Source organism: Ursus americanus, chromosome 28 (assembly GCF_024610735.1).
Source record: "Ursus americanus isolate L20-20 chromosome 28, mUrsAme1.1.p, whole genome shotgun sequence".
Taxonomy (NCBI): Eukaryota; Metazoa; Chordata; class Mammalia; order Carnivora; family Ursidae; genus Ursus; species Ursus americanus.
The window spans coordinates 18,634,273-18,661,412 of NC_142154.1; the positions used below are offsets into that span (position 1 = coordinate 18,634,273).

The 27,140-nt window shown below is 49.5% G+C and overlaps 1 protein-coding gene across 3 annotated transcripts in view; it reads right to left on the reverse strand.

Annotated features, from left to right (window-relative positions):
• Window positions 1-27,140, reverse strand: part of PCSK6 (proprotein convertase subtilisin/kexin type 6) — a 183,120-nt gene that overhangs the window by 115,997 nt on the left and 39,983 nt on the right. For 2 of the 3 annotated variants that reach the window (XM_045795376.2, XM_045795374.2), the window contains exons 2-6: window positions 20,072-20,176; window positions 6,064-6,174; window positions 5,443-5,586; window positions 4,168-4,244; window positions 1,850-1,938 (exon numbers count right to left, since the gene is read on the reverse strand). In XM_045795376.2, the coding sequence (XP_045651332.1) occupies window positions 1,850-1,938; window positions 4,168-4,244; window positions 5,443-5,586; window positions 6,064-6,174; window positions 20,072-20,176 (526 nt within the window). Of the gene's footprint in view, window positions 1-1,849; window positions 1,939-4,167; window positions 4,245-5,442; window positions 5,587-6,063; window positions 6,175-20,071; window positions 20,177-24,730; window positions 24,829-27,140 lie in introns of those variants that run through there. The other variant, XM_087856718.1, reaches the window with a different exon arrangement.

Here is a 27,140-nt window from a genome sequence, read left to right on the forward strand (position 1 = left end):
CTTATCCTTATTCTTCCCCTCAGTGGCTAGCACAGTATTATATGTACAGTTCATACTCAAAGATATTAAATGCATTAATTAGAAAATATTCCTGTTCCCAAGCCCTGGTCATGGAAGTGATCTCCTCAGAATTCAGGAAACTGGGGTATATAATTTTGCACGGAGTATAGAGTGAGAACCTTTCTCTGGAGGTTCTTTACCTCCATAACTCCACTGGCTGCTCATCACAGCCCACAACGTGGGGGTTACCTACCTGCCTGACTCCAGAACCCTCTAAACCAGCACTTCTCAAAACAGTCATTTGTTGTCACACCCTCTAGGGGTGTTGATACAATGTAGATCTTGACTTACTAGGTCTGGGACAAGGGCTATGGTTTTCTGCACTTTTAACAGCTCCCGGACAATGTCAGCGCTGCCGGTCCAGGGTCTTTGGGGAACAGGGCTCAGACAATCCCAAAGGTGGTGTGTACCCCTCACTAAAGGCAACACAAATTACTTTTATTCTGCCTCTGACTTTCAGCAGGAGTGATGGAGTTGCTCGGAGACCCCCTGCACACTTAGCTCTCAGCCAATGCTTTCCACACATAGCGTCTTACTTCATTGTCGTAACAGACCCAGGGAGTCAGCTGAATTATTGCCATTCTTCCTCCACAGATGAAGGAACCGAGGCTCAGAGAGGTTATGTTGATTATCCAAGGACACACAGCTAGCAGGTGGTGGAACTGGGATTGTAACCCAGGTCAGAGTGCTCCTACAGTTTACGGAGAGACTTCTTAGGGGTATTTATTCATCAAAACCTCCAGGGTGATCCAGGGAACCCATGGCCCAACCTCTCCACCCATGCAGCTCATGGTAGACCTGATGGGCTACGGTCACCCTGGCAAAGGCAAAGCCGCAGGGAAGGCAGTGCCCTGGGAAGGCAGCACCCTAGCATGCCCATTGAGTGAGCAGGAACACCTCCAAACAGAGAGAGTCCCAAGTGAACACAGGGGTGCCCAAAGCCATCTGGGTGCTCAAGGACCATTCCTGCCCATGGCATGCACCTTCTCAGCTCCCGGCCCAACGGAAGGCTCCTAATTGACACTTTGGAGTACCTGTTAATTGCCAGTTTGGATTATCAAACTGCCAGGCTCGGATGGGGAAGGAAGACATGGGACCCTTTGCTCTAAAGCCTTCTCCTAGCAAGGGAAGCCTGACTCATAAATGGAGAAGCTAAACAGGAGAGGCAGAAACACCTGGGGTCAGGTCAGGACCCGGTCCCCCACCCACTGTGGTAAACAAGCTGGGGGGTTGGGGGCCAGGGTGGGCACGGAGCCAAAAGGAGAGGCGGGAAGAGGCTTTGGGGTGATGGGAGGGAATGCTGCAAGCCCAGGCCTAAACTGGGAAGACCACATGGGACTGGGGGACACTACGACAAAGGTCCCTTGGCTAAAGCTGAGGAGCAGGGGCTGGAGAAGTGGGCCAGCAGACTGGAGCAGGGACTTGCACTGTGGAAGTGACAAGGAGACCCCGCGGGGCTGTGAGCAGAAGGGAACCAACGCGGCCTTTCCAGAGGGGCAGTCTGGTTGACAGTGGTGAGTCAGACTAGCAGGGCCAGAAAAGAGAAAGGGGTGCCTTCCTGATGGCTTTTCGGGCAACACAGGGAGCAATGGCTCTGCCTCGAGGCCCCGGTCATGGGGTGCTGGCTGCCTGGCTGTGGCAAACAGGGCACCAGGCTTCAGGCCCGAGGAGTCTGACACGGGTGGCAGAGGCCAGCAGAGGCGAAGCTGCTGAGCCTGGCGGGCCGGGACAGGCTGGCACCCCTGCGGCGGGCCCCGAAGCTCCCAGGCTGCGCACCCCCGGACCTTACCTCCTATTTTGGCATTGTATGCTATGCCCACGATGCAGTACGAGTTGTTGGCTGAAGCGGCGACCTCTCCGGCGCAACGAGTACCATGTCTGCAGCAAAGCAGAAAACGAAGTTAGGGCTCGGCCCGGCCATCCGTAGTGGCTCCAGTGCCTTGCTCAGCTCTCCTACAAGGACAGTCAGTTAGCCCGAAGTCCGGAGGTGACACAAAAGCCTATGTCCTGCCGCCCATCTCATCGCCACCGCTCCCCGGCCGGCCGGCTCCTCCAGGAGGGAGCCTCAGGCCTGGCTTTGCCCAGCCCTGGGCAGCCGTGCACCTGCCGCACCCCACAGAGGCAGGCCGACGAGGCCTTCCGGCCACACTGCACAGCATGAGCACCCCATAAGCCCAGGACGGAGTGAGGGCTTCTGCTGGGGCTTCCCTCCTCCCGAGCTGTGCATTCACGGGACTGACAGCACATTGCCTGGCTCGTTACAGGTGCAGCATAGACATCTGCGGGGCTGACAGGATGGAAGGGAGAACTAATGGGTCCCCTGTGCACCTGCCACCCCCATGCTCACCTTGGGACAGCCCTCCCATCACCTCCACGGCCGCTTAAGCAGGAGCCGAGGAAGAACGCTCTAAATTGGAACACTCGACAACGGCGGAGGGAGTAGGAAGAAATTACCAGAAAAACAAATTGCTTTCCTCAGTAATGACCCCATTTTCCAACATGCCGCATCGAGGCAATTCCTCTAGCAGAGGCCAAAATACAGGCACGTTTAAACACCCCATCTTTGAGAAGAGTCCACGGGGATTAGAATCATTGATTTAAATTTAAAACACCTTTAAAAATAGTCCTGGGTCTGTGTGCTAGCCCTCTGGAAGGGGGTCCTCCATCCTTCTGCAGACCTTGGGCAGCACCCCGCCACCCCAGCCAGGGCTGTTCCGTGTCACAGAGCTCCACGTCTCACCCAGATTCAAGCCTGCCCTTCACGGGTCACTGCATCCTGTCTGGATCATTCCTCCCTGCCCCCTGGATGTGTGGCTGGGAAATGAGGCACCCTGCACCCCAGGCGTGCTCAAGGCTGAGCAAGAAGGGCACCTCGGGACGTGACCTTGGGATGTGAGGCAGGGAAGCAGCCCTCAGGGCTGGGGCCTTGGCGGGCTCCAGGGAGCTCTGAGCTCTGTTGTGTTGAACACATCAGCCTGGCCCAGCCTCCCTGCACAGCACGGCGTGAGCATCAGTGTTTGAACCTCACCATGGAATCTGCAGAAAAGGAAAATACTAGATGGGAGGGAGAAGGCACCTTGGCAAGCGTGTATCAGCCGGGAGACGGAAGAAAGGGCTTTTGTTCTCTTCCTCTAAATATTTCTGGAGGAATGGTAAGAGCTCAGGGCATGGGGCATGTCAACAGAGAAAAGGCAAGCAGGACAAAGCGAAGGAACTCCCAGGGCCAGGCTTGCAAAGCTGGACTCGACCCCCCAGGGCTGTCGCTTACAGCACACTAATCACCTAATCTCTCCAGACCCCACTGCCTTTGTTTGCAAGGTGATGACAACAACTATCTAGACTGCACCCCCACGCTTTCTTTACCTGTCCGCTCACCCCTCCCACAGCCCTGGGAGGTAGGGAGCATCACCTCCAGGGGCAAGAGTGTAAGACTGAGACGGAGCCACACAGCCAGGGACGGCAGGGAGGGATTTGAACCCAGGTTTACCCAACATCACTCGTGCCCCTTCTACCTCTCTCATCGACATGTTATCGACAGAGACGTCGACGGAGACAAGAAGGCTCAGGCATGTGACCTCTGGGCTCGAATAGGCCAAACCGCGTTTTGTTTTTTTTTTTAAGAGTTTATTCATTTGAGAGAGAGAGAGAGCGCGTGCGCATGAGCTCGGGGTGGGGGGCGGAGTGGCAGAGGGAGAAGCAGACTTCCCACTGAGCAGGGAGCCTGACACAGGGCTCAATCCCAGGACCCTGAGATCATAACCTGAGCTGAAGGCAGACGCTTAACTGTCTGAGCCACCTAGGCGCCCCCAAACTGCTGTCTTAACAGAGCTGGTCATGGAGACAGGGTTGGAAACAGGAACAATGTTGGTCAACATTGGTTTCTAGCTGACCAGCTGAGGTGACGCCCCCAAGGAAGAGGCGAAATCCACAGAGACTCTTTTACACCTGAAGGGCTGTGCCGGACTGGCTTCTGCCTCCTGGGTAAGCCCCAGACACCGGCCAGGCAGCCCCATCACCCTTCTGGAATCCCTACTGGGGGCCAGTTCAATAGTGATTCTGCAGGGAGAGGGACAGGGAAGCAAGGAAACAGGAGACAAAGTGACATACTTATTTTCATTGCTGGCATCATAGCGTGGAGACGGGTCATAATCATTTCCGTTGACATCATAGCTTGCGTAGGAATCCTAAGAAAGGAATCTCAGTGACTGAAGAGAAACGGCACAGCATGCTTTAAAATGATTTTTATGCCTCTATTAGAAAGTAGAGAAATACATACACTTGGTACTCCCTATAACTATCATCTTATATACATTTTTATCGTGGTAAAATACACCCAACAAAATGTACCCTCCTAACCATTTTAAAGTATAAAGTTCAATGGCATGAAGTACATGCACACTGTTGTGCAACCATCACCACCCTCCATCCCCAGACCTCTTCATCTTGCAAAACTGATACCCTGCACCCTTCAGACGCTAACTCCCCGCTCCCCACTCCCCCAGCTCCTGGCAACCCCCACTCTGCTTTCTGTCTCTGAGAGCTTGCTCTCGGTGCCTCCTCTAAGGTGCCTCCTCTAAGCGCAATCATACAGCATTTGGGCTTTTTCGTGATTGGCTTCTTCCACTTCCTGTCCTCAAGGCTCACCCATGTTGTAATATGTGTCAGAATGTCCTTCATCTTAGATTTCTAATGTTCTCGTGTCTTTGTTCATATGCTCATAATCATGGTATCCATATCCTTTCACATCCTCCTTTTAAAACACATCAGAAAAGCTCTCCCGGGTTGTTGACTTCAAAACTGTCATTTTTTAAGGGCCGCATAATTGTTTCTCAAACAGACACGACCTGGTTGAACTTAACTGTTGTTAGGCACGCAGGCTGGCTGGAATATTGAATACCTTCATCCTATGCACTATGTGACAGATTCTCTTCTTCACACTTACAGAGACATCCAATCCTCGCGATAACCTGATGACATACCATTTTACAGATGGTGACCCTGAGGCCCAGAAGTGAAGCAACTTGCCTGAGGTCTCAGGGTTAGTGAGCTGAGGAGCCGGAATAGAAACCCAGGCAGTGGGATCCAGAGCCCAGGCTTTAACTGTGCCATGTGTCACGCTGTTCGTGTTAGTCCGATGACCATCTCCACACGCGTTTCTGAACTCTCTAGCACTCCTCAATCCTCTGAACCAATCCTTCTGGGCAACCCCCGGTTCCAGGACGGCAGAGGGAACCCTCCCCATCATGGTTTTCTGTATTATTGAATATAATGGTGGGGGTGGGATCGGTGAGGGAGAAATGGCACCTTACCATTTTTAAAATTTGTATTTATTGAATGACTAGCGTGGTTGAATATCTTTGCACGTTCCTAGGCTTGACTTACGTAGTTTGGGGCCAGGTCGGGGTGATTCCGCTCTATGCCATCATCAAGGATGGTGACCACCACGTTTTTCCCAGTGTAGCCCTTCTTCCACGCTGCCTGGACGTTCATTTCTGATCGGCAGCGGCTATTCTTGTCACCGCAATGCTGTATGCACAGAAGACACAGAGCCCCCCCAGCACGGACTCCTTGTGGCCACACCGTGGCGTAAGATGGACACGTCATACCGTGTAAACCCAGCAGGGATGTTCCTACGTGTGCAAGTAAATAAGGAGGAAACACTTCCCCATGCCCTACAGAGCAGACAACCTCTTTTCCCACCCATTTCCAGGAGGAGTAAATGTGAAGTGCTCCCCGTTTTCACTGTTTACTTAGTCCAAAGCTTGCATGAAATCATTCCCCTGCTCAAAGACTCTCCCACCACTCCCCCTGGGGACATCATTTTTAAAACTTTCACAAGAAAGTTTGTGCTACACAGCATTGAAGTAGGGGTCTCACACTGAGAGGAAGTGTGTCTTTTTCAAGCTTTGTCGTGAGAATTGAGGTTTGCTGGGAGAAATTAACCCATCTCGGCAACACCGCAGTGCAAATGCCCGGGGGCAGCGAGGCCCACACCTTACTCACCATGTACCACATGTTGGACCAGATGGGGTCGTTGAAATAGAGGGCCTGAGGGTCGCTTCGCACCTGTCTCTTCACCCTGCGTTTAACTTCTTGTTGTTGGAGCCATTTCACCTGGTAGGGAGAAATGCAGTTATTATTTATTTTAGAGAGGATCTCATGATTGTCTGTAGCCTCTCTTGTAGGTGCTACAAGTGTCCCTTTTCATGAATATCTGTGTCACAGGAGTCTGGGATGGTAAATACTAAGGAGACAGTTTCACTTCAAAATGACCACATTTGAAATATGAGAACTCGTTTGTGTATGTGGCAGGGGAAATAAGTTTTGAAATCATTCTACTAAAAAAGAGAGAGAGAGAGAGAGAGAGCTTGTGAAGTTGCCAGTAAATTGTCTGGTGACTCTTGTCCCGAACATGAAGGAAATACATGTGTGAGATGGAAAGAGTGTGAAGAGGGGAGAAATGGATCAAACCGTTACTGGAAGTTGGAAGCAAGATGTTCTATGGAGAGGACAGAAATCAGTAAATTACAGTAATCCATACATTGGAATTTTTAGCAGCCACTAGAAACATGGTACCAAAATAAGCACAGAGAAAAATCTAGAAAGAGATATGGCAAAATATCAATAGCTGCAATTCTTTGGTGGTGACATTGCTAATTTAAAATTTCAAAATTATTTTCAGGGTCTTATAAATTTTCAGTTGGCATGATCTGCCATCACAACCAAGGAAAATAGTTGGAGAGGGAGTATACATGATATTTAAGAGTAGGAATCCAGGAGTCTAGCTGCCCAGACTCAAAACCTAGCCCCACACTCAACCAGCTGTATGACTAAGAGTGGTCCAATAACCTCCCTGGCCTCAGTTTGCTCATCCGTGCAATGGGCACCATCGTGGGTTGTCATGAGGGGCCACTGGCGTATGAACTGGTGTATATAAAGCACTCACTTCAGAGTGTGTGTGTGTGTGTGTGTGTGTGTGTGTGTGTGTGTGTAAGAGTTTTTTAAGGTAGAAGACATTTGTTTTGTTTTGTTTTATTTTTCCTTTTAAAAGATCATGGGGAAAAGAATTCCCACGCCCTGAAGCAAAGCATCTTCTTGCTGCCGTGGTCCCACCTGATTCAGCGATGGCTCTCTCTGGGGCTTAGTCTGGCACTGGGGTGGAGATGAGGGGATGAGGGCACTGAGGCTCTACTTTAGGGAGTCTGTGCCTAGGTGGGGGCCCCCACCAAGCAGCCCAGAGTGTGATGCGGGCTCTGAAGTAGCAGACAGGTAGGGAAGATGGAGCGAGGAGGAGAAGGAGGGGGGCATGGGAGCCTCAAGGGCGGGGGCAGCGGGGGCCCAGGGTGACCTGGATGCCAGGCAAGGCTGGTGACCTCAGGCTCAGACCCAAGGCTGGCACAGCCACCTTGGGAGCCACCCGAGGCAACTCTGGAAGGGAATAAAATGCACCCAAGGGCAGAGGGGTAAGATGTCTTCCCTCAGACCTCTCTTGGCCTCAACTTCCCCACACTGTCCTGAAGGGGATAAGCAGAACAGCCCCACACACAGCCTCATATTTAAGGTGGGGATTGATCTGAAAGGCAACATTGGTCAACAGGACAAAATGCTTAGAAAGGAGAATTACAGCCTGTCCTACCACCGATGTGCTTTATTCCTGAAACACCAGGAGACAGACCAGTTCCTCAGAAACACCACAACAGTTCAAAAACAATTTGGGCTAGGCACTAAACCTAACCTCGGCCCCAAGTCCTAGATAATATATAATTGCCATGGATAGATACTTCCATGGAAAATGAAACTATACAATGAGATATTTTGTTCACAATACCCTCTGATGGCATTTTGCAACTTCCCCCATAAATCACTGCCTGAACCAGAAAGGTTCATTGGTATAAAACACTTAAGACAATATTTCCTAATGTGCTAAACATCCTAATTACAAAATAGAGTGTTACATGTACCACTAATGGCTCCAAGCTCCCCGGATGTTCCCAATCCATCTTGCCCCGCTGATTCACCACCCATCTTACTAGCATCCGGCACCTTCTGACTACCGTGGACACCAGGCCCCACTTCCAGCTACAGAGCGGAAGGAGGTGAACTCTCCTCTTCCAAGCCCAAGTGGGTGACTCCCCCAAATCAGGGAGCCCAAATCAGGGAGGAGACATGGGAAGGCATGTTGTCAGAAGTCACAAAATATTCCCCTAGGGGGATGAAAGAGTGTGGGCACCCTGGCCCCGAGTCATGGCTGGACTCTGGGTAAAAACCCACCATTAACACGGAGTTCTGAGGTGGGCTATCATGGCACGGGTCCACGGCACAGTTTGGGGCCTCTCCCTCTAGCATGGTCTCAGGGGCAGCCCTCTCTCCTGCAACAGGTCATTATAAGTCCTCGACAACCAGCTGTTAGGCCAATGGAACCAAATATAACAAATTATTTAGATGGAATCACAGGTGACCTCACTGTCACAGGCTGATTGGGCCAGTGGTCTCTGGGTCTGGGCTTGCTTGCCATTTTCTTTATCTGGGTTCCAGTGACTGCCTTGTTTCTCAGCCAAGTGCAGGGAAGCACAGGGGAGCCTAGACTCCTGCGTCTTGTCATGTGCCTGGTTGACCTGCCCTGATTTCTCTGGAAGGTACGGCCCCTGGGGTTGCTTATTCAGTTGCTTGCTTGACAAAGTTGCGTTGAGTCTTACAGTGTGTCTGATGCCTGAATACGACTGTGTCCCATCCAGGACCCAGGCACCCTCTGCTGCACCCCCAGCTCAGATACAGGGCTCTGCAGATGCCGCTCAGGCCGGGACCTAGGAGCCACCTGGTGTGTCCAGAAAGGTCACAGGTGCTAAGGACCCAAAACCACGTGACTGGAACTTTAGCTCTCCCATCCAATAGCATCTGCACCTGTCTTTGCTAAGGGGGGGACCCTCCCACATGCACGTCTGAGGGTCTTCACTCATGAACAGTGATGTGATTTATGAGAGAGGGATACGTGGTTTAAGATCTCCAAGGACCTATCACTCATGGAATGATTCTTCTGCAGACCTTGAGAACATATAGGGCAAAACACTGAAGTGGTCATGATGGTGGGCGTCAAGGCTGGGAGGGAGACCCGACAGGCTATTTTCCTTGACACATGTGATTATCTTTATTAGAAAAGGCAACCTAGGATCCTTTGTGGGGTTTCAAGTATTCTTCACACTATTTCTCTGGCAGTTTACCTGGATTAGCCCTTTACATTGAAGATTTACTCATGGTCTATCCAGATTCCTCAACTTCCCGGGGAGGCTTTCAGACTTTCTCTTGGTGAAAAATGCAGGGGAGGAGACAGTCGTACACATGAGCTACCTTTCAAGGCCACAGACAGAGAACTCAGAAAGTAAGTCCTAAACTCAAGTAAGCCTGCAAACGAGTGGGCCTGGAGCATAATAAAATACATTTATTACATATTATTTACGTATTTATTTATGAAGACAATGGATCGCACATCAAACCTTCAGATCACTGGATTGAAGGAAGGGAGAATATTGAGCACAAGAAAGTGTCCGCTCATTCTACTTCACTCCCCATAAGCTTTTTTTTTTTTTTAAAGATTTTATTTACTTACTTATTTTAGAGGGGGGGGGCAGAGGAAGAGGGAGAGAGAGAATCTCAAGCAGAGACTCCACACTGAGCACGGAGCCCGATGTGGGGCTCAATCCCACTACCCTGAGATCATGACCTGAGCTGAAATCAAAGAGTTGGATGCTCAGCCGACTGAGGTCCTACCCAGGCGCCCTCCACAGGTTTTATAGTAGGCTGATGGTGGCCTCCCAAAAAGTATGTCCACCTAGGAGTAACGAAGTTAAGGCTCTCCAGATGAGATCACCCTGGATTATGTGGGTGTGCCCTAAATTCCAATGACACATGTCCCCATACAAGAAGGCAGGAGGACAAGCCCTTGGGAAGACAGAGACAGAAGCAGAAACGGGAGGGACGCAGCCACAAGGCAAGGAACGCCTGGAGCCACCAGAAGCTGGAAGAGGCCAGGAGAAATTCTCAGCTGGAGCCCTGGGAGCAGCTACTGCCCTGTGGATACCTTGATTCTAGACTTCCACACTTCAGGACTGTGAGATCATCCATATCTATTATTTCAAGCCGCCCAGTGTGTGGCCATTTGTTACAGCTGCCCTCAGAGAGTAATACAGGCTTAAATAGTGGCCTTAATCAGGGCTGAGATTTTTAAATGTTTAAGAATCCATGAGGCTGTCCTGCTAAAGGAGGATCTGGGATTCCCAGCTCGGCCAGACCTCCCCTCTCGTCGCTGGTGACGAGAACATATTGGACCCCAGAGGAGGGGCCACGGTGGCTGAGGCTACCCCGGGAGGTGCCCTGGGCCAGGGAGAGATGCTCGAGGCAGCAGCTCTTTACCAATATTTTCAACCGTGGAGCAGCTGTCCTGGGGTCCCCACCGGGGCCAGCTCTGGCTAGAACCACTTCCCACACAGACCTATAGATCTTGCCCTGAATACTCCCTGCCCAGCAGGTCACAGGGCACCGCACAGCTCTCCCCCCGAACCTCACTCTACCCCCAGGCCACTCTCGCCTGGTCTCCCACAGCCAGCAGCTCGGGCTGCGCCATGACTGGCGTGCCCGCCCGCCTTCCCTGGGCCACTTACTTATATTCATCTTTTGACCTTCACACATGCTGGAAACCTTTTCTGACATCCAGGCTGGCCACTGAGGGGGTCCCCCTCAGGGCTCCTAGGCTCTTCTGCGTGTCTCTTTACCACTGCCCTCACCCCACAGTGTGCACTTTCCCCAGCTCTCAGCAAACACCTGCCTTATACCAGGTACTTGCTCAGCAAAGCTTGGCTAGACCAAAGTATCATCCTCTCTCTTACAGAAAAGGCAAACTGAAAACTGACGCAGGATGAATACAAACTTCGGGAAGTCTCTGCCAGAGGCTGAGGGCTTGTACCTCACCTCGTTCTTCCAGCACTGGCCTATCCGTGATTGGATCTGATGGCCCTCTGCTCCCCACTGGCCTGTGGGCCGGGCCTGGGTTTTCCTCACCACTGTATTTCAGTGTGCCAGGCAACGTGTGGCATACAGAAGGAGCTCACTAAATGCTTCTTGAACACAGGAAAAGTTCAACGATTACATTTCAGGTTATAAATATAACCACAAGTAGACTTTTAAAAACACATTTCAGTGGAGAAAGTGCGATTGAGTCTTAATGACCACCCGATGACCTTGGTTGATTTTTTTTGTGGAAGATCAACCATAAGTGATTTGGGTCAAGAGCAAGGTTTGTCAAATGCCATGTCTGGCTCAAACACAAATCATCTCTCTGAGCACATCTGTATAAACCTGTATAAAATGTCTTGATTTCTTCAAAGTCATATTTTGAAGGTGGAACTTCACACTGACCCTTTTCCTTTTATCTATTTTTTTTGCATGTTTCTTGCTAAACATACAGCATATTTATCATAGAAAGTTATTTGCTCTGGGGAAGAGAATTCAAGGCCTACAGAAGACGTCATAATCTCCCAAAGGTTACGTGAATAGCCATGGTTTCTTTTGCCGGGCATGCCCCCCGCCATCTTTCTTCTAGAGAAGTCAAATTAAAATTAGGCATCTGGTGAATGCCATTCTATAGATAAGGTAAAATGTAAAGATGTGTATAAAGAGGCAACATAAATGAGCAGGATCCCACTAGATGGCCTGCAGTTGTCACGGGTCATCAATGCTACTGAACAAAAAATTGTCCAAGTGTCATTCCGGCAGGTGCACCTTGGGCAGCCCTGGTCATGTCCTCTTCCCTGTGTGCCACAGGCATTCTGCCAGACCAGAAGCTGGCCTAGCACAGCTGTCGGAGGCTTGACAAGTGACAAAGGGGTTTGTTTTGTAGCTTCCTCCCATGAGCCAGTGTCACCAGTGAGAGCATGAAAGCCCAGCTCTGTTCCACCCGAAGCCACCATGGGCTCAGGCCCTGCTGCAAAGCCCTCACCGGCTCATAGGGGCCCCACTATGGCTTCGGAAGCCTCAGGAAGTTGGTAGGAGCTAGAAAGTCCAAGAGGGGGGGCTCCAGACTTTGCCCTGAGATGGAGCTAAGGCAACAAAGACCATTCACAGAGGTCCTTGTCCCCACACCCTCTCAGGACCCCGCTATCTCCAGGGAAAGAGCATGCATCTGAATCAAGCTGCTAAACTCCCTTGAAGTGCCCACTGGTACACTCAGCTCGTTGCGAGTTAATTCTGCATAGGTTCTGTGTTCCGTGCACCGTTGTATCCAGAGAGATTGGGAGACGGCTTCTGCCGCTCTCATTTTTCTTTCTCCCGTAGCACCATCAAAGTGAAGGCGGCTTCTTCTGTAATTGCTGAAGGACAGGGAGTTCCCCTACTGCCTGTGAGTAAGCCAGTCCTGACGGCAGGCCAGGGAATAGCTGTGGAAGAAGTCAGACGCCAGACCCCCGAGAGCCCAGGTGCCACCAAATCCTAAGACCTCCTCCAGGAGAGAACGAGCGCACCAGAATGTAGACGATAACCCTCTGTCTCACCCTGCCTGTGGGAGGCTGGGCGGCCTGCCTGGGCTTCAGCCTCCAATCTGTAAAGTCGAGGGGTTGGGTCAGCCCATTTCTGAGACGCCTTTGTACTCCATAGTCTCGGATGCTTAAGATCTTGGTTCCCGTCAACACTGACTCCTCTCAACACCTTGGCCCCAACTATTAACCAGGTGAAGAGCTAAGGAGCTAACCCATGGAGTGGGGAATTGAAAGAAAGAAAAATAATACTGTCCGACAAGTGCAAGTCACCTTACAGCTTAGGCCCCTGTCTCGTGACAGGCAATGGTTAATGCACACGTGAAATGAGCCAGGAGCTAAGCTGGGGTCTTCTTCCCCTAGAGCCTAGCGTCCCTCAAAAATGGAAGGACAGGCAAACATCCCAGGGAGACCCAGAAACTATAGGCAAAGTGGTGTGGACATGAGCACATGATTTCTTTTTTCCTCTGGAGAGAGAGAGAAGGAGAGAGAGAGAAAGAATACAGAACTTTCATCAGCTTTGCAAAGGGGCCTGTGATTCCAAAATGGGTATAAACCACTGAATTCAGCTAGGCTCATGGAGTAGAAAGTGGATCAGGGCTTCCCATGTGAGGAATTGAGAAGTGCAGTTGCGCTTATGTTCCTGGGGCTGAGGGGCAGAGGGAGCAGCCCGCCAAGAGAGCACTGACTGGACAGCCTCCTTACAGTCTGCCTCAGTGAGCTGCCAGAGCCTCCCTGACGGTGGGGTGGGGGATGTTGGGCTGCTCTGGTGTTTGCTCAGCTGGAAACCCAGGAGCCAGGGCAGTAGATGAGGGAGAAGAGAAGGAAGATGAGCCAACAAAATAAAGGGTATTCTGACTCAGCGTAGAAACCCACCCCCCTCCTCCTCCTCCCATGTCGTGGAGGCGACAGGGGCCTAGCCCCAGATCCGCTTCCTCCCCCACAGCCACAGCTGAAACAATGTGTAGGCCATCTCCAACACTGGCCATCCAACCTGAACCACATGGGCCACGGACCGCTTCACACTGGTGAGAGACGACAGTACTCATTCTGCCCATTTTGGAGACTAGGAAGTGTGAAGGTACTTTGGGAAACTGGCTCTCCTCATTCATTTGTAAGTCAGTTCTTACTCTGCAGAAAGGAAAGAGAAGGTACCCCTGTCCCCACCTGAGTATCACTTGCCTCTACTCATGGACAATGGGGAGGTGGCCAGAGCCTAAGCCCCGCCGGTGTTCCCCCAGTCAACACTGGCCAGCACGCCCAGTGTCCAGCCAGCACTGGCGCTACTGTCATCACTGGAGGCTTTAGCTGTACACGATACAGCGTGATTAATTCATTCAGGCCCTTTTTCGGATTTTTGTCATCATGGTACGAAGGCAGGCCACGATTCACTTCTAAAGTTGTTACATAAAAAAGAAGGGGATAAGCAAATGATAACAGATACAACAGATATGTGAGCCTACTCTGTGCAAACAGATCCGTTTCAATAAACGTTGACTAAGTGTCCGTCCACTATTTCCTGGGTAGTCTGCTAGACTCGTAAAGCAACAAAACAATTGAGATGTGGCCTTGGCCCTCGAGAACGTTATAATTCACTGGCAAGAGATGGGCTCACGCACTTCTATCTGTAAGTTCCTCCACCTCAGGTCGGCTTACCTTCCCATCGCCTCTCCTTGGGGTCTGGGAAACTGAACACTCTCCCCAGCCTCGTGTTCCTGGCCCCCCGGGAACCACGTGCAGCTCCCGCCAACCCCGGCCCTGTCCGCTTACCAGATCCCAAGCACACTAAACCACTCATCACTCCCACCGAACACTGCCGTGTGCTCCTGTGTGCTCCCACCTGGGCCTACGATCTTGGCACTATTTCCAAAATGGCCAGGAAACAGATGTTTACAGGAACAAAAGGGAGGAGGCTGTGGTCAAGTAAGTTCGACAGCTGCCGAGCCAGACAGGCTCCTTTCCTGCTCTCGTGTGCACGGGGAGCCTCAAAGAGGAGGACGGTACGATTTCTCCTACATCCATGTGACCACTAAACCCTTCAAGATGGCGCCTTGCCTGAGACCGCAGGCAGCTCGGAATGAATGCTGGACGTGGAGCCCCCACCTAGACCCTCTCTGGCCCTGCCACTGTGATGCTCAAATGTCGGACTGGGACAAGGGTAGTGAGATAAACAGACATGACCCCTCCACGCCTGGAATCCAGGGAGGAAGTCTCACAAGTCTAGAATATAAACATGCAACTGTAGGGAGAGCAAGTGAAGTCAGAGGACATGGAGCTAACTCCCGAGAAAAAACACAGGAGCTGAGACGAGAGAGGAAGAGACACAGTGAGGAAAGGCAGTCTGCAGGGGGAAAGAGCCAGGGCCACGTGAGGAGGGTTGGAAAGGCCAGTGTGGCTGGGGCCTGGCGGAGGAAGAAGGGCCCGGGAAGGACCTCCCAAGGGCCAGTGGCAGCAGCACGAGTGTGTTTCACAGGCTGTCTCGGGAGGGTGGCGAGCAGACTGCTGAGAGGAAGCCCACGGCAGGCCAGTGAGCGGGGAGGGCAGTGGTCCAGGTGAGAGAGGGCAGCGGTGCAGGGGGCGACATGGGACAAGGGCAGCACGGGGTTGTATAGGAGGCAGAACAAGTGTGGTGTGAGGGAGGTCTGCTGCTCACTCCGCAGATGCAGATGGCACTTCTCTCTAGGACAGAGGCAGGGTCAGAGGCGGTCAGCTGGGTGGGGGACGCGTGGACTTCAAGATGTCTATGAGGCATCCAGGCGGAAGCATGGAACGTGCTAGTGAAATAATAAAGCTCCATCTTTCAAAGTATATTTTTAAATTCTAATTTTTTACCAATTCTTACTAGCCCTTCCACTCGGCCCAGATGGGTTGTCCTGAAAACATGAAGAGACAGCTGGAGATCTCTCTTGTCCCCAGATGGACAAATCCATCGGAGCCTGGGTGGCAGTCCTCCCCTGCCCTCAGCCCCGCACAAGTTCATCGACCCCGAGACCAACTTGGTCACTTACTGTCTCTGCTGGAATCTGCCAGGAACTTTTTGTTTGCACTTCGAATGGCTCTAGCACACAAAACTCGCAGATAAAATTCCATCTGTGGTTAATGGAAAGATCTGCTTAAATGTTGCATCACTCCTGGAAAGAAACCTGAGCTTTGATTAAACTCTGGGGGCAAAGTCCCATCCTACAAAACAGAATGCCTACTCCGGTCCTACGAACCATTTCCAACTTCTGAGCTGAAAGCACTGAAGGGAAGCCTCACACCGAAGCCTCCCACCGCCCCAGAAGGAGCCATGGAGGGCCTGCCTGATAACATCTTTATCCTTCCATTTCCGTCATCAATCTGGCTGAGAACGGAAAGGAAGGGAAGGGCTGAACCACAGTCATCACACTAAAATGTAAGGGTTGGAAGTTGCAGCCAGCCACACCGAACTATAAGCCAGCTTGGAACAAAATCAGAACAAGTAATTTAAAAAAAATTTGTGAGCCCTTACAGCCATTGGCCGATGCTTCTGTAACATCCACCCTTCTCCAGACTTTTGGCAAAAGAACAAGTTAAAAACAAATGCTTTCAGTTTGCTTAAATGACAGCCCTTGGAAAAACCCAGTGACTGATACTGTGCGCAGAGAACAGTCGGGCTGTTCTCCCAAGGAGAGGGCTGATCCACAAAGCACTTGGAGCAAAATGGCCCTTTTCAAGGGTGGTTAGAAAAAACATCAAGTAAAGGTAATTAAGGATGTAAAGAAAATGACAGCGCAATTCTGGTACAGGATCGACGCAAAAAAAAAAAAAAAAGACAATACATGGATGTGTCTGCACGCGTGCCTGTGTATGTGGGCAGCGAAAAGCAGTCTTCAATATTCCCTCCCCACTCGTGTTTTGTTTTAACAAACGTCTACTCCATCAGCTCTTTTGTGAGGTAGGGGTGGATTGTAAATTTCATCCCTTATCAAAGCACTTTTTATACAATAGGGACTGGAGCTAATTACAATAAAATACCATCTGCTTTCGATCGCACTGTACTCGAAGCCCTGTAACATTCATTTCCAGTTCGGTCATTCAAACCCAACGGCGACTTTGCATTCCAGTGTCTCTGAATAATATTAACTCATCTTGTCCTTTCCTTAATAATACTAATCACACAATCTCCAAATGCCTAGGTGTCGCAGAAATGCTTCGCTGACGTAGGAAAGCGTTCTGGAGCGCTGCAAGGAACGGTGACACGAAACACTCATGTAAAACAGCTAGTTTTGGCCAATATTTCATCAGAACGATGAGGCAGAGTAAATATTAGTTAGTCAGACTGACAGCTAATTGATTTGGTTTGTATTCAACTAGACTGATTTAAACAGGGGTACTTCACTTGCGATGCTGAATTCATAATTGGTTCAGATGTCTCTACGCTTTCCCTGCGGCTACAAATTTAATTAGTGCTGAGAGAGCAGCGGCCAATCGCACGGAAGTCGCAGGCAGGGCTGGAATGTGCAGGCTGTTTACCTTGTCTCTCTTTCTTCTGTAGTGGCACGATGCTTTGATAGCAGCCCTGCCAGGAGCTTATTAAGCTCTTGTATAAAAAGGACTTTTATTTGGAAAAAACCTAACTGCCATAGCCTTTGCTAAGAGAAAGTCTATCCTTCCTTCTCTTCCCTTCAAGGACACAGCTGATCGCTGGGAATGGTTTGTCCTCAGTCCCAAACTGAGCGGAGTACTTGGAATGCACTTCAAATGAGCAAGCGCATCACCTTAGACGCTGCAGGGGGAGGTCGGTGCGGACACTCCCACCCCGCACACAAGCCTTCCCTGGGCTCCTTCGCCGCCGCCTCGAACAATCTCATGCCCGACTCCCATGCCCTGCTCCTCGGGGGGCTCACCCAGGGCAGACACCTGCTGGGTGAGCATCTCTGCCTCCCCTGGGGGACAGGGTCTGGTAACCAGCAAGTGCACAATTAATATTTGGGGAAGGAAGAGAAGCACAGTCAAGTTGAATACCTTGAAATGTTTTGGTTTTTAGATTTTTTACTTATTTACTAGAGAGTGAGAGCACAGAGGGGGAGGGAGAAGCAGACTCCCTGCTGAGCAGAGAGCCCGACGTGGGGCTCGATCCCAGGACCCTGGGATCACGACCTGAGCTGAAGGAAGATGCTTAACTGACTAAACCCCTGTTGTTGTTTTTCTCAAAGATATATTTATTTATTTATTTTGAGAGAGTGAGGGAGAGAGTGACTGGGGAGGGACAGAGCAAGAGGGGAGAGAAAATTCCAATCAGACTCCGTGCTGAGCACAGAGCCCAACATGGGGCTCCATTCCAGGACCGTGAGATCATGACCTGCGCCGAAATCATAAGTTGGACGCTTGGTCAACTGAGCCACCCAGGTGCCCGGGATACCTTTAAATGCTTAAAAATTTAGTCACTTAGAAAAAAAAAAGGATGCCTATAAAACTAAAGTCCTATTTCAACTCTGCTGTAGTTCTAACAATGGAGAAACAGCTTCCTTCTCAGAATGCCCTGTGGAAAAGGGGCCAAGAAATGCCCTGCCCCATTATCTTCTCTTTGCATGCTTCTGTTGGGGGATGGGGGCTCCCCCATTCAAACGGCTTGCCCTTTGTTGTAACTATCTGAGCGGTCACAATTTAATAACTCAGAAGACTTCCGAGGAAGAGCAAGGACGTCATCTCCACAAGACAGAGCACACTGTTTGCTTGGAAGGGAAACTGTGGAGGGCCTGGCAGCAACTCTCTTCCTAGCTTAGAAGTTTCTCGATGCTTTCACAGACGCTGCTGCTGTGAATCTCAGCACCCCCCTTGCAGCCTCAAAGAATCCACATTTCTTTGGTAACCAGCACAGAGTACCCCTTCCACTCAATTTTGCACCAACGGAAGCATCGGGTCTGCTCATCCTTCTCCATTTGCCCCATTCTGTGGGAATCTGCAATTATAATATGGCTCTGCTCCCAAGAGGAAAAAAAATATACCAGCCCCTTTGAAAAACATTCCTTCCAATTCCACGGTGTGAACACACGTAGGTATAATCATAGCCCCTAGCATCAGGTGAGCTGATGGACTTAAAATGCTCAAGCATACAGTAGTCCCTCAATAAACATGGAATTCTTTTCCCTGCTGGGAAGGAATAATGCGATTAGTACAGTGCTTCATATCTGTTTCCTTCTATCTATCCACCTATCCATTTGTCTGCCTGCCTATAAAATCAATTTAGAAATACGTACGAGACACGTCGATGTCATCACAGCCCAATTACATGAATGAGTTTCTCGAGGACCAGTTTCTCATGGGCCCGAAATCAGAACACCACAAAGTGATACTCTGGAGAAGGGTGTTTCAGGTACTGTGCCCAGAGATAAACCATCTCTCCCGCCCCCCGACCCCCCAGCTCAGCCATTAAAAAGGAGCCACAACTGTCAGTGGGGTGGCTTGGGACAACCCCAAGAACCCGTTTCTCCATGGAAACTTAATTATAAATATTCTGTGGGAATAAAGAAATAGTGCTGTGTACCAGCTTGGAAGCCCAAACTAACTAATTGCCCAAGAGAAGGCAATTTTCATGTTCGAAAACTATGATTTACCAATGGCCTCGTTTCTTTGTTGGGGCTGCTACTGTTTCTCACATGAACTTCATCTGCCCTCCTAACACTCATCGCCCTGTGACAGATCACATATTTTTCTACTTACTGCTTCATTTTCTATCACCCTGACCACCCGCTCCAATGGCACTGCTGTGGACAGAGCCTGACCCATAGCTGGTATTCCAACGTCACCTGCTGAATGAAATGAAGTCCTCGAAAGCTAACCTGACCACCTTAAATTTTTAGGCTTACCAAGTACCTGCTGACTGGTATTTGTGAAATATTAGTCTCAAATCTATGCAGAGAGGACATGTAATTAATGACCCCGTAAACATGAATTATAGGAAAACAAATTGTTAGCCTCTTTGCAAATTATATTTGTTCTAATCTCAAAGACCACATGAATTTTTAAGGGGAAAACAGTTATATTTACTGCCCAACTTTTTAAATTCATGGTAACCACTAAGACATGTGTTATGACAACCACAAAAACATCCACCAGCCCAATCTCTAATTTCATTACTAAAACACCAACTTGAATTGCCTAGTCTTTTTGCTTTTGTGGCTAACATTCATATATTTATCTCCTCTGATTACTGTGGGTTTTGTTGATTTTTAAAGATTTGAAATATCAACAGATCTATACTCATTTGATTGTTGCTTTGAACTGAAGTCTAGGATTGAAACTCTCCAGTCTGACAAGGCGCCAGGTATTCTGAGCATTCAGATGGTCTCATGTGTGATTGCGTGTCTGTCTTGCTGTATTCGAAGTGGATAAGGAAAACTAATGACTCTGTAGCATCACGTTAACATTCAAGACTCAGTCATTTTCAGAGCCACAGACCCAAACAAAAAGCGAACAACACTCTAGGCCTTAGGAAAGGGTCCTGTCTAGGGGGCAGAGATCTGTACCTGGGGGTCCATTCTGAGGAAGGTATGAGGGCCTCTGCTACTCAAGGTCGATCTTTTAAAGGTTTTGCTATGGTAAAAATGGTAGTAATCTTCCAGGTTTCCAATCTGCAAAACAAGAAGCAGGATATTATCGGTTAACACAGTCTTTTTTTATTTTTTAAAAAAGATTTTATTTATTTATTTGAGAGAGAGGGCATGAGCAGGGGCGAGAGACAGGAGGGAGGGAGAAGCAGACTCCCCGCTGAGCAGAGAGCACCATGCAGGGCTCGATCCCAGGTCCCTGAGATCATAACCTGAGTTGAAGGCAGAGACTTAACCGACTGAGCCACCCAGGGGCCCCCAGTTAATACAGTCTTAACAGCCAGCTTAAAAAATCCTCCACCCTACAAAAATCTTCCCTATCGCCAAGAGACTCATTCTGCTCCCAAAGGAAACATACCCTCCATTGTGCTTTCCCACCCATCTCTCCGGCCTATATTCAGTATTTACAAACACGAAGGGGGATTTAGAGACTCCCTTTGGGATAAACAATGCAGGGCAGTATTTCCACTGAAGCACACACTCCTCCAAATCTTGTGGTAAGTTCACAGCATTTAAAATTTGTGCTCTCTTGGCCAAGTTTTGTAGACAAGAATTAATGTTCATTTAGGGTCAAGCATCCCTGAAGTAGCTAAGTCAGTGTCAAGTCAGGCCTGCACCAAAATATTCATTTATAAACAAACTCCATCCTCTCCACCCCACGGGTAAACTGAAATATCTAAGAATGAACGTTCGCTCCCAAGCGCAACAAGGGAGCCAAAGAAAACACGTGGGTCCATCTGCTTGGGGATTGTGAAAAGGTCAGATGAGAACATCCAAACCCCCAGGGTGTCCCAATTTTCTGCCAGGGGTGGTTTGTCGAGACAGATTTCAGCTTGAGGGTTGGACAGAACCAAGAGAAGCAATGGACGTGGCCTTCAGGACAGGCAGGCCCGTGTGCCTCAGTGACCCTTGAGGGTCAGGACATTGTTCTCAGAAGACCTGCTTCTTGTTCTGACTTCCGCTGGTTGTTGAAACTAGCTTGTTGGTCACCGTCCTTGAAAGCAGAGCGTTTGAAATGAGGCTGGACTGAATGTTACACAGACTTTCGAGTTGCCCTTCTCAGCCTAATCCATCCTAGTTTCTTTTCCAGCTTTGACCAAAGGGCGAATTTAGGACAATTTGTACTCTAGAGCGGCACGTCTGTGGTGATTCTGATACGAACCTGGCTCCAGCCCTGCCCTCCCCCTTCACCACCACTGGCCATGTGACCTTGGGCAAGGGCATTCGCCCTCCATGAAACTTGATTCCTTCTGTGTCAAATGGGGAAAAGACTTCCTACCCACTGGAGTTAAGAAGAAAGTCTGTGCAGCTCACAACAACCTTTGGCTACACCCACCTCACTCGAGCCATGTTGTCTGCTGCGACCTGACCCCATGAGGGTTGACTGGCCCGGGGAGAGACCTGGAGGGATATGGATGCTCTGAGTGGCCATTTCCACATCTTTCCACAATGGGGAGAGTCCTCCAGCACTCCTGCCCTCATTTCCAGCAATCCCGGACAGCCTGGCTCCCTCCTGCTCCCAAGTGGCAGGAGATATCCTGTCTGTCCTTGAAATTAAAATCCTCCTTTTTCACTTAAGCTTGTTCCTATGTGTTCCTGTCGCTTATGACTATGGAACACTGACTACTATGATAGTCGTGAGGATTAAATAGGTATCATCTCTATTGTGCCTAGAATCTGGTGGGTATCAACCAGCGCCAGCTGGTGTGGGGAGCTGGGTGGGACTGTCTGGCTGGCTCCTCTCCACAGCAACTCCATTCTCCTCCCTGGGACCAGGATGCTTTAGATTTTGGCCAAATCTGGGTCTGCATTCCAACTTGACCCCATCCTGCAGGGTGACCTGGGCTTAAGGCCCTCTCTGAGCCTTAGTTCTTGGTGAAAACAGTAACTACTGCCTTGAAGGGTTGGTCTAAGACTTAAATTACATAAATCTAGAAAGAGCTAGCAGAGCGCCCAGCAGGTAGTAAGTGCTCAATAAATGGTTTTCTGCAATGAAGATTCTCCGTTCACTTTCTACCTCGAGGCATTTTTTTTCTGTGATCATAAACCTCATGATTTTGGCCCCATTTCACACAAAAGCACTTTTATTCTCCTACAGATAAGTCACCTTGCTCAGTTCTTCAACGAAGTTAATTGCCATATACGTCAAAGCCTCCTCCTAATGCATGCCAGAGCTGTGATTTAGAATCAGAAACAATAATGGAGTCTTAACTTCAAGCTGTATTTAATCAGCCTGTTTGCTTCTAAGCTGCTACCATCCCTGGGAGATGTTTCACAACTCCTGGTCTTTTAACTCTGGGCATTCAAGTCAATTCCCATTCAGGGACACGGAGAAACACAGAGGTGAATCAAATTTGCTGGCAAAGGGACGGATGGCTTGCAGAGCTGCTGACCCTAAGCAGACTTATATCAGGGCAGCCCTGAAAGCCATTCAGGGCAGCACCTGGCCTTAGGGTAGCCACGCCAGGCCAGAGACAGCCAACCCCAAGGCCATCCAGCTTCCTGACTCTGAACCACCATGACCATCCTTAGCAATGGCTCAAAGGATCTGAGCTAACGAGAGCTGTTCTGCTTGAGCAATCCTTTGGAAGAAGAGACACTCCCTCACAGTGCTGACCAGGCAAAGCAGACCGAGGGGCCGCAGTGACCAATGCCACATCTGTTTGGAAACTTATGTCCAGCCCAGCATGGGGGCTGAGGGTCTGGGAAGGACCAGTCCAATGCAGAGGAGAAGGGATACCAGCCAAGGCTGTCCTCCAACCCCTACAAAGCCTGCTGCAGAAGAAGCTGGAATGTGTCTCAGCAAAAAAGGCAAGGGGGTCGGGGCATTGGCTCTTCATAATCTGAAAGCAGCTGAAGGGTCCCTCTGAGATTCTGGGTACCTCTGTCCACCTTCTGGGTCCTTATGGAGTAGGGTTGAGGGTGAGGGGAGCAGCCACATTCCTTCCTCACAACCAAAGATTTGAGGCTAGGTAGTGTAATTCAGGGCAGCCTGGGACACAAAGTGTCACCTGATACTGGAATTACTGTGAGGGGAGGACCAAGAGCCCAGATTCTCAGGAGGGAATCTCAACACCGTGAGAGCCTTGACTCCCTAGTGTGCATGCACTGTCTGCAGACCAGATTAACGTGATGCCCCAGGTAGAGCTATAACTGTCCTCCCAAAGCCTGTGGAGAAGCTGTGCTTAATAAAATACCAATTCATTCAGAGTAGGGAGCCGAAAACTATGGCTCATGGGCCAAATCTGGTCTGCCTCCTATTTATGTTATTTTTTTGGTGGTAAAATACGCACAATATAACATGTACCAGTTAACAATTTTTTAAGCATGCACTCGGTTGAATGGCACTGAGTGTGTCCACAATGCTGTGTGGCCAACACCACCATCCGTCTCCAGAACTTTTTTGTCTTCCCAGACTGAACCGGCACCCATTTCACTAACTCTCATTTCCCCCTCCCCACCATTCTACTTTCTGTCTCTGTGAGTTTGATAGCTTGAGATAGCTCGTATGAACAGCATCATTTGCTGGCTTATTTCCCGAAACATGATGTCCTCAAGGTTCATGCACATCGTGACGTTTGTCAACATTTTTTTCCTTTTTAAGGCTGAATAATATTCCCTTGTATGTGTAGACCACATTTTGTCTATCCATTTCATCCATTGATGGAGGTTGGATTGCTTCCTCCCTTTGGCTATCATTAATAACGCTGCCATGAACATGGGTATGCAAATATCTGTTCATGATCCTGCTTTCAATGCTTTGGGCCATATATACACCTCCCGTTTTTATCAATCAAAGCTTTACTGGAACACAGCCACACCCATTCACTGACCTAGTGCCCATGGCCGCTTTCATATTATGATGGCAGAATTGTGGAATTGCCAATGAGACCCTCTGGCCCACGAGCCTGAAACATTTCATATGTGGACTTTAGAGAAAAAGTCTGTCGAACGATGATTTAGAGCATTCACTGCTGGGTATATTTTGGGAGTCTAGCTAAGTCTCTGATGATGAACACGGCTTCTCTAAAGGTTGGGGACCACCAGGCCACATGCTGAGGGGCTCTGCTTAGAAATACAGGCACAGCTGCTGTCCCAGCACCAGGAGCACCTCATTTGATCATTGAGCTGTCCTTTTTCCAGGAACCCTCCTTGTCAGATGACCCAGGAGCTCTCTCCCATCTGTCCGACTCATGCTATACTGCCCTCTGCCATGGTCCTCCCCCGGCAGAGGGCATGGGTCAGGAGTATGAGGTTTTCATCATGGGAAAAAGGTCAGAAAGGATCAGGAGTGGAAAAGCAGGAGATGAGTGTGCCTGACTACCGTAGATCACAGCCTAGTGAGAGTCATCTCGGCTTGGCCGGTGCAGCATTTACCATGTAGCTATTTCTTCCTCCCTCCTCCTCCCCCACCCCATCTAAATCCTTCTCTGGTCGTCAGCTCGTCTGCCACAGCAGTGGCACCCCAGGTGTGCCCCTCCCAATTCGGGGAGTTGCTCCTTAAGATCTCTGGGTGCCTACAGGAGCTAAGAGGACAGGATGGCTGGGAAGCACCCATTCTCCCATCCAAGTACTAACCAGAACCGACCATGCCAAGCTTCCACAATCAGATGAGATCGGGCACATTCAGGGTGGTATGGTTGTAGACTGGAAAGGCCCCATTCTCGAGCAGGTCACTGGGGACACGGCCACTGGCCTGGTTAAACATGAGGGACATCTGATTGTTCTGTGGCCTTGACCTACAGATAAGGGTGTGGGAAAGAACCATGGGCATGGCCCCATTTTACAGATGGGAAAACAGGCCCAGGGAGTTAAGCCCAATTGTTACCCTCAGAACTTCCCAATTCCTGAACCAGCAATTTCCCCGCTCGGCCCACAAATGAGTAGGTGACAAGATCTGACACCAAATGACCTAAAGATACACAAATTCAGGTTTAGGATGATTGCAACGCTTTTGATACACCTCCAGGGGCAAACTGACAAGAGCCGGAATCATAAGAATGAACAGAAAAATGGGCAGCATAAAGACTTCTTGAACTCAAGGTAATCTCCTAAGTAAGGAAATATCCTTATATTGATTTGATTTTTGTACTGATATTAAGTAGCTCCTCCTCCCGACTTGGCAGGCCTGGCTATTCCGTGCTGCGATCCTGCAATACGGCCCGGGGCAGTGTTTATGCCAAGCTGCCCTGTCCTCTGGTGGCCACCGTGTCCCGAGCTCTGTGCACCATGTCCCGACCCAGGATGGAAGCAGCCTGCCTTTATGAACACGGGGTGCAGGGGCTTCCACGGAATACCGCTGTTTGAGGACCCCGGAAGCCTCCCCTACCTTCCCCTCCTTGAGAATGGAAGAGAAATTCTTCCACCAGCATGCCAGGCTGTCTTCCTGTCCTGCTCAGCTCTGAGCGCTTCCAAAACCTCAACTAGCTCTATATCGATGAAGCTGATCTCTAGTCTACACGGTGTCTTTTTTTTCAAGTCATAACATCAAATTTCAGTAAGTGCCTTTTCTCTTTCTTGTCCATGTATTTTCACGATGCATTAATTAGAGCCAGTCCCTTAGTACCCCATCCAAGAAAATGAACAATCTGCTGAATATGGAACGCTCATGTCTCTTTACTCAACAGTGATATGTAATTATACACATTAGTTGATAAAATTGGTAACATCATTAAAACATCATTTAAAACCCTGCTAAATGTTCTGGGCCAGAGCACTGCAAGAAATGAGATCAAAGAACCCACAGTGAAAAGAGTTGAGTGTGGTTTCTCAACAGGGTGCTCTATTAGACTTAAAAAATAAAATCTAGATAATGTATGCATACGGTACAAAATATGGACAATGCAAAGGTGCATAGAGTTTGTAGGGAATGGCAATTCTCCCTCCTTCTCCTGCCTCCCAGCCACTGAGGGTCCCCAGATTTTACTGGGTGCCCCCGGCTCACGACAAGAGCAGCTGACCCTTGCTGAGCGCTCACTGCGTCCCAGACAGGAAGCTCACAGTTCAGATGCATTCACCTGTTTGATTCTCACAACAGCCTAATGCAGTAGATGCTATGATTATTCTCATCTTGCAGTGGGAGAAACTGAGGCACCAAGTGGTTAAGTAAGACTACATCTATAGGGGTGCCTGGGTGGCACAGCGGTTAAGCGTCTGCCTTTGGCTCAGGGCGTGGTCCCGGCATTATGGGATCGAGCCCCACATCAGGCTCCTCCGCTATGAGCCTGCTTCTTCCTCTCCCACTCCCCCTGCTTGTGTTCCCTCTCTCGCTGGCTGTTTCTATCTCTGGCGAATAAATAAATAAAATCTTAAAAAAAAAAAAAGACTACATCTTTAGTAAGTAGCACCATCAGGATTTGAGCTCAGAGTTCACACTCACAACCATCGCCCCTTCGCCTCCTGACACATTTCCAGCATCAGTGGCCATGGGGGACCCCACTCACCTTGGCTCTCATCTTTAGCAGTGGGTTTGTTCACATAGGGCCAAGGGGCTCAACGAGTGTTCACTCTTCTTCATTTCAAGCAGAAATCAAGGGTGCCATTTATTATATTCCATGCACGCATCTATCCCATTATGTCTATATGTAAGCGCATGGGTGCACGTGTACGTATGGATGGATATGTGTTTATGTATTTATATATGCAGGTATGTATATGGATGTGAGTGTGTGTACACATGCATGCGTGCGTGTAGATGGATGTGCAAATGTTTGTGAGTGTATATATGTGTGTATTCAGGTACGTGTGTGTAGGGACATGGATGTAGGAGTGTGTATGCATGTACACATAGGTGTGCAAACGTCTATATATACATGTATGTGTGTACTCAGACATGCGTGTATATGCATGTGTGTAGGTATACAGTTGCGTGTGGGTGGTCATGCAAGATTCACCAATAAATGGCTCTGAAATACAACCAGGCGAGGCTTCGGTTTTCCCACTGCCCCCATAGCTACGTAGACCTCCTGAGCCCACTGCTAACTGCCCT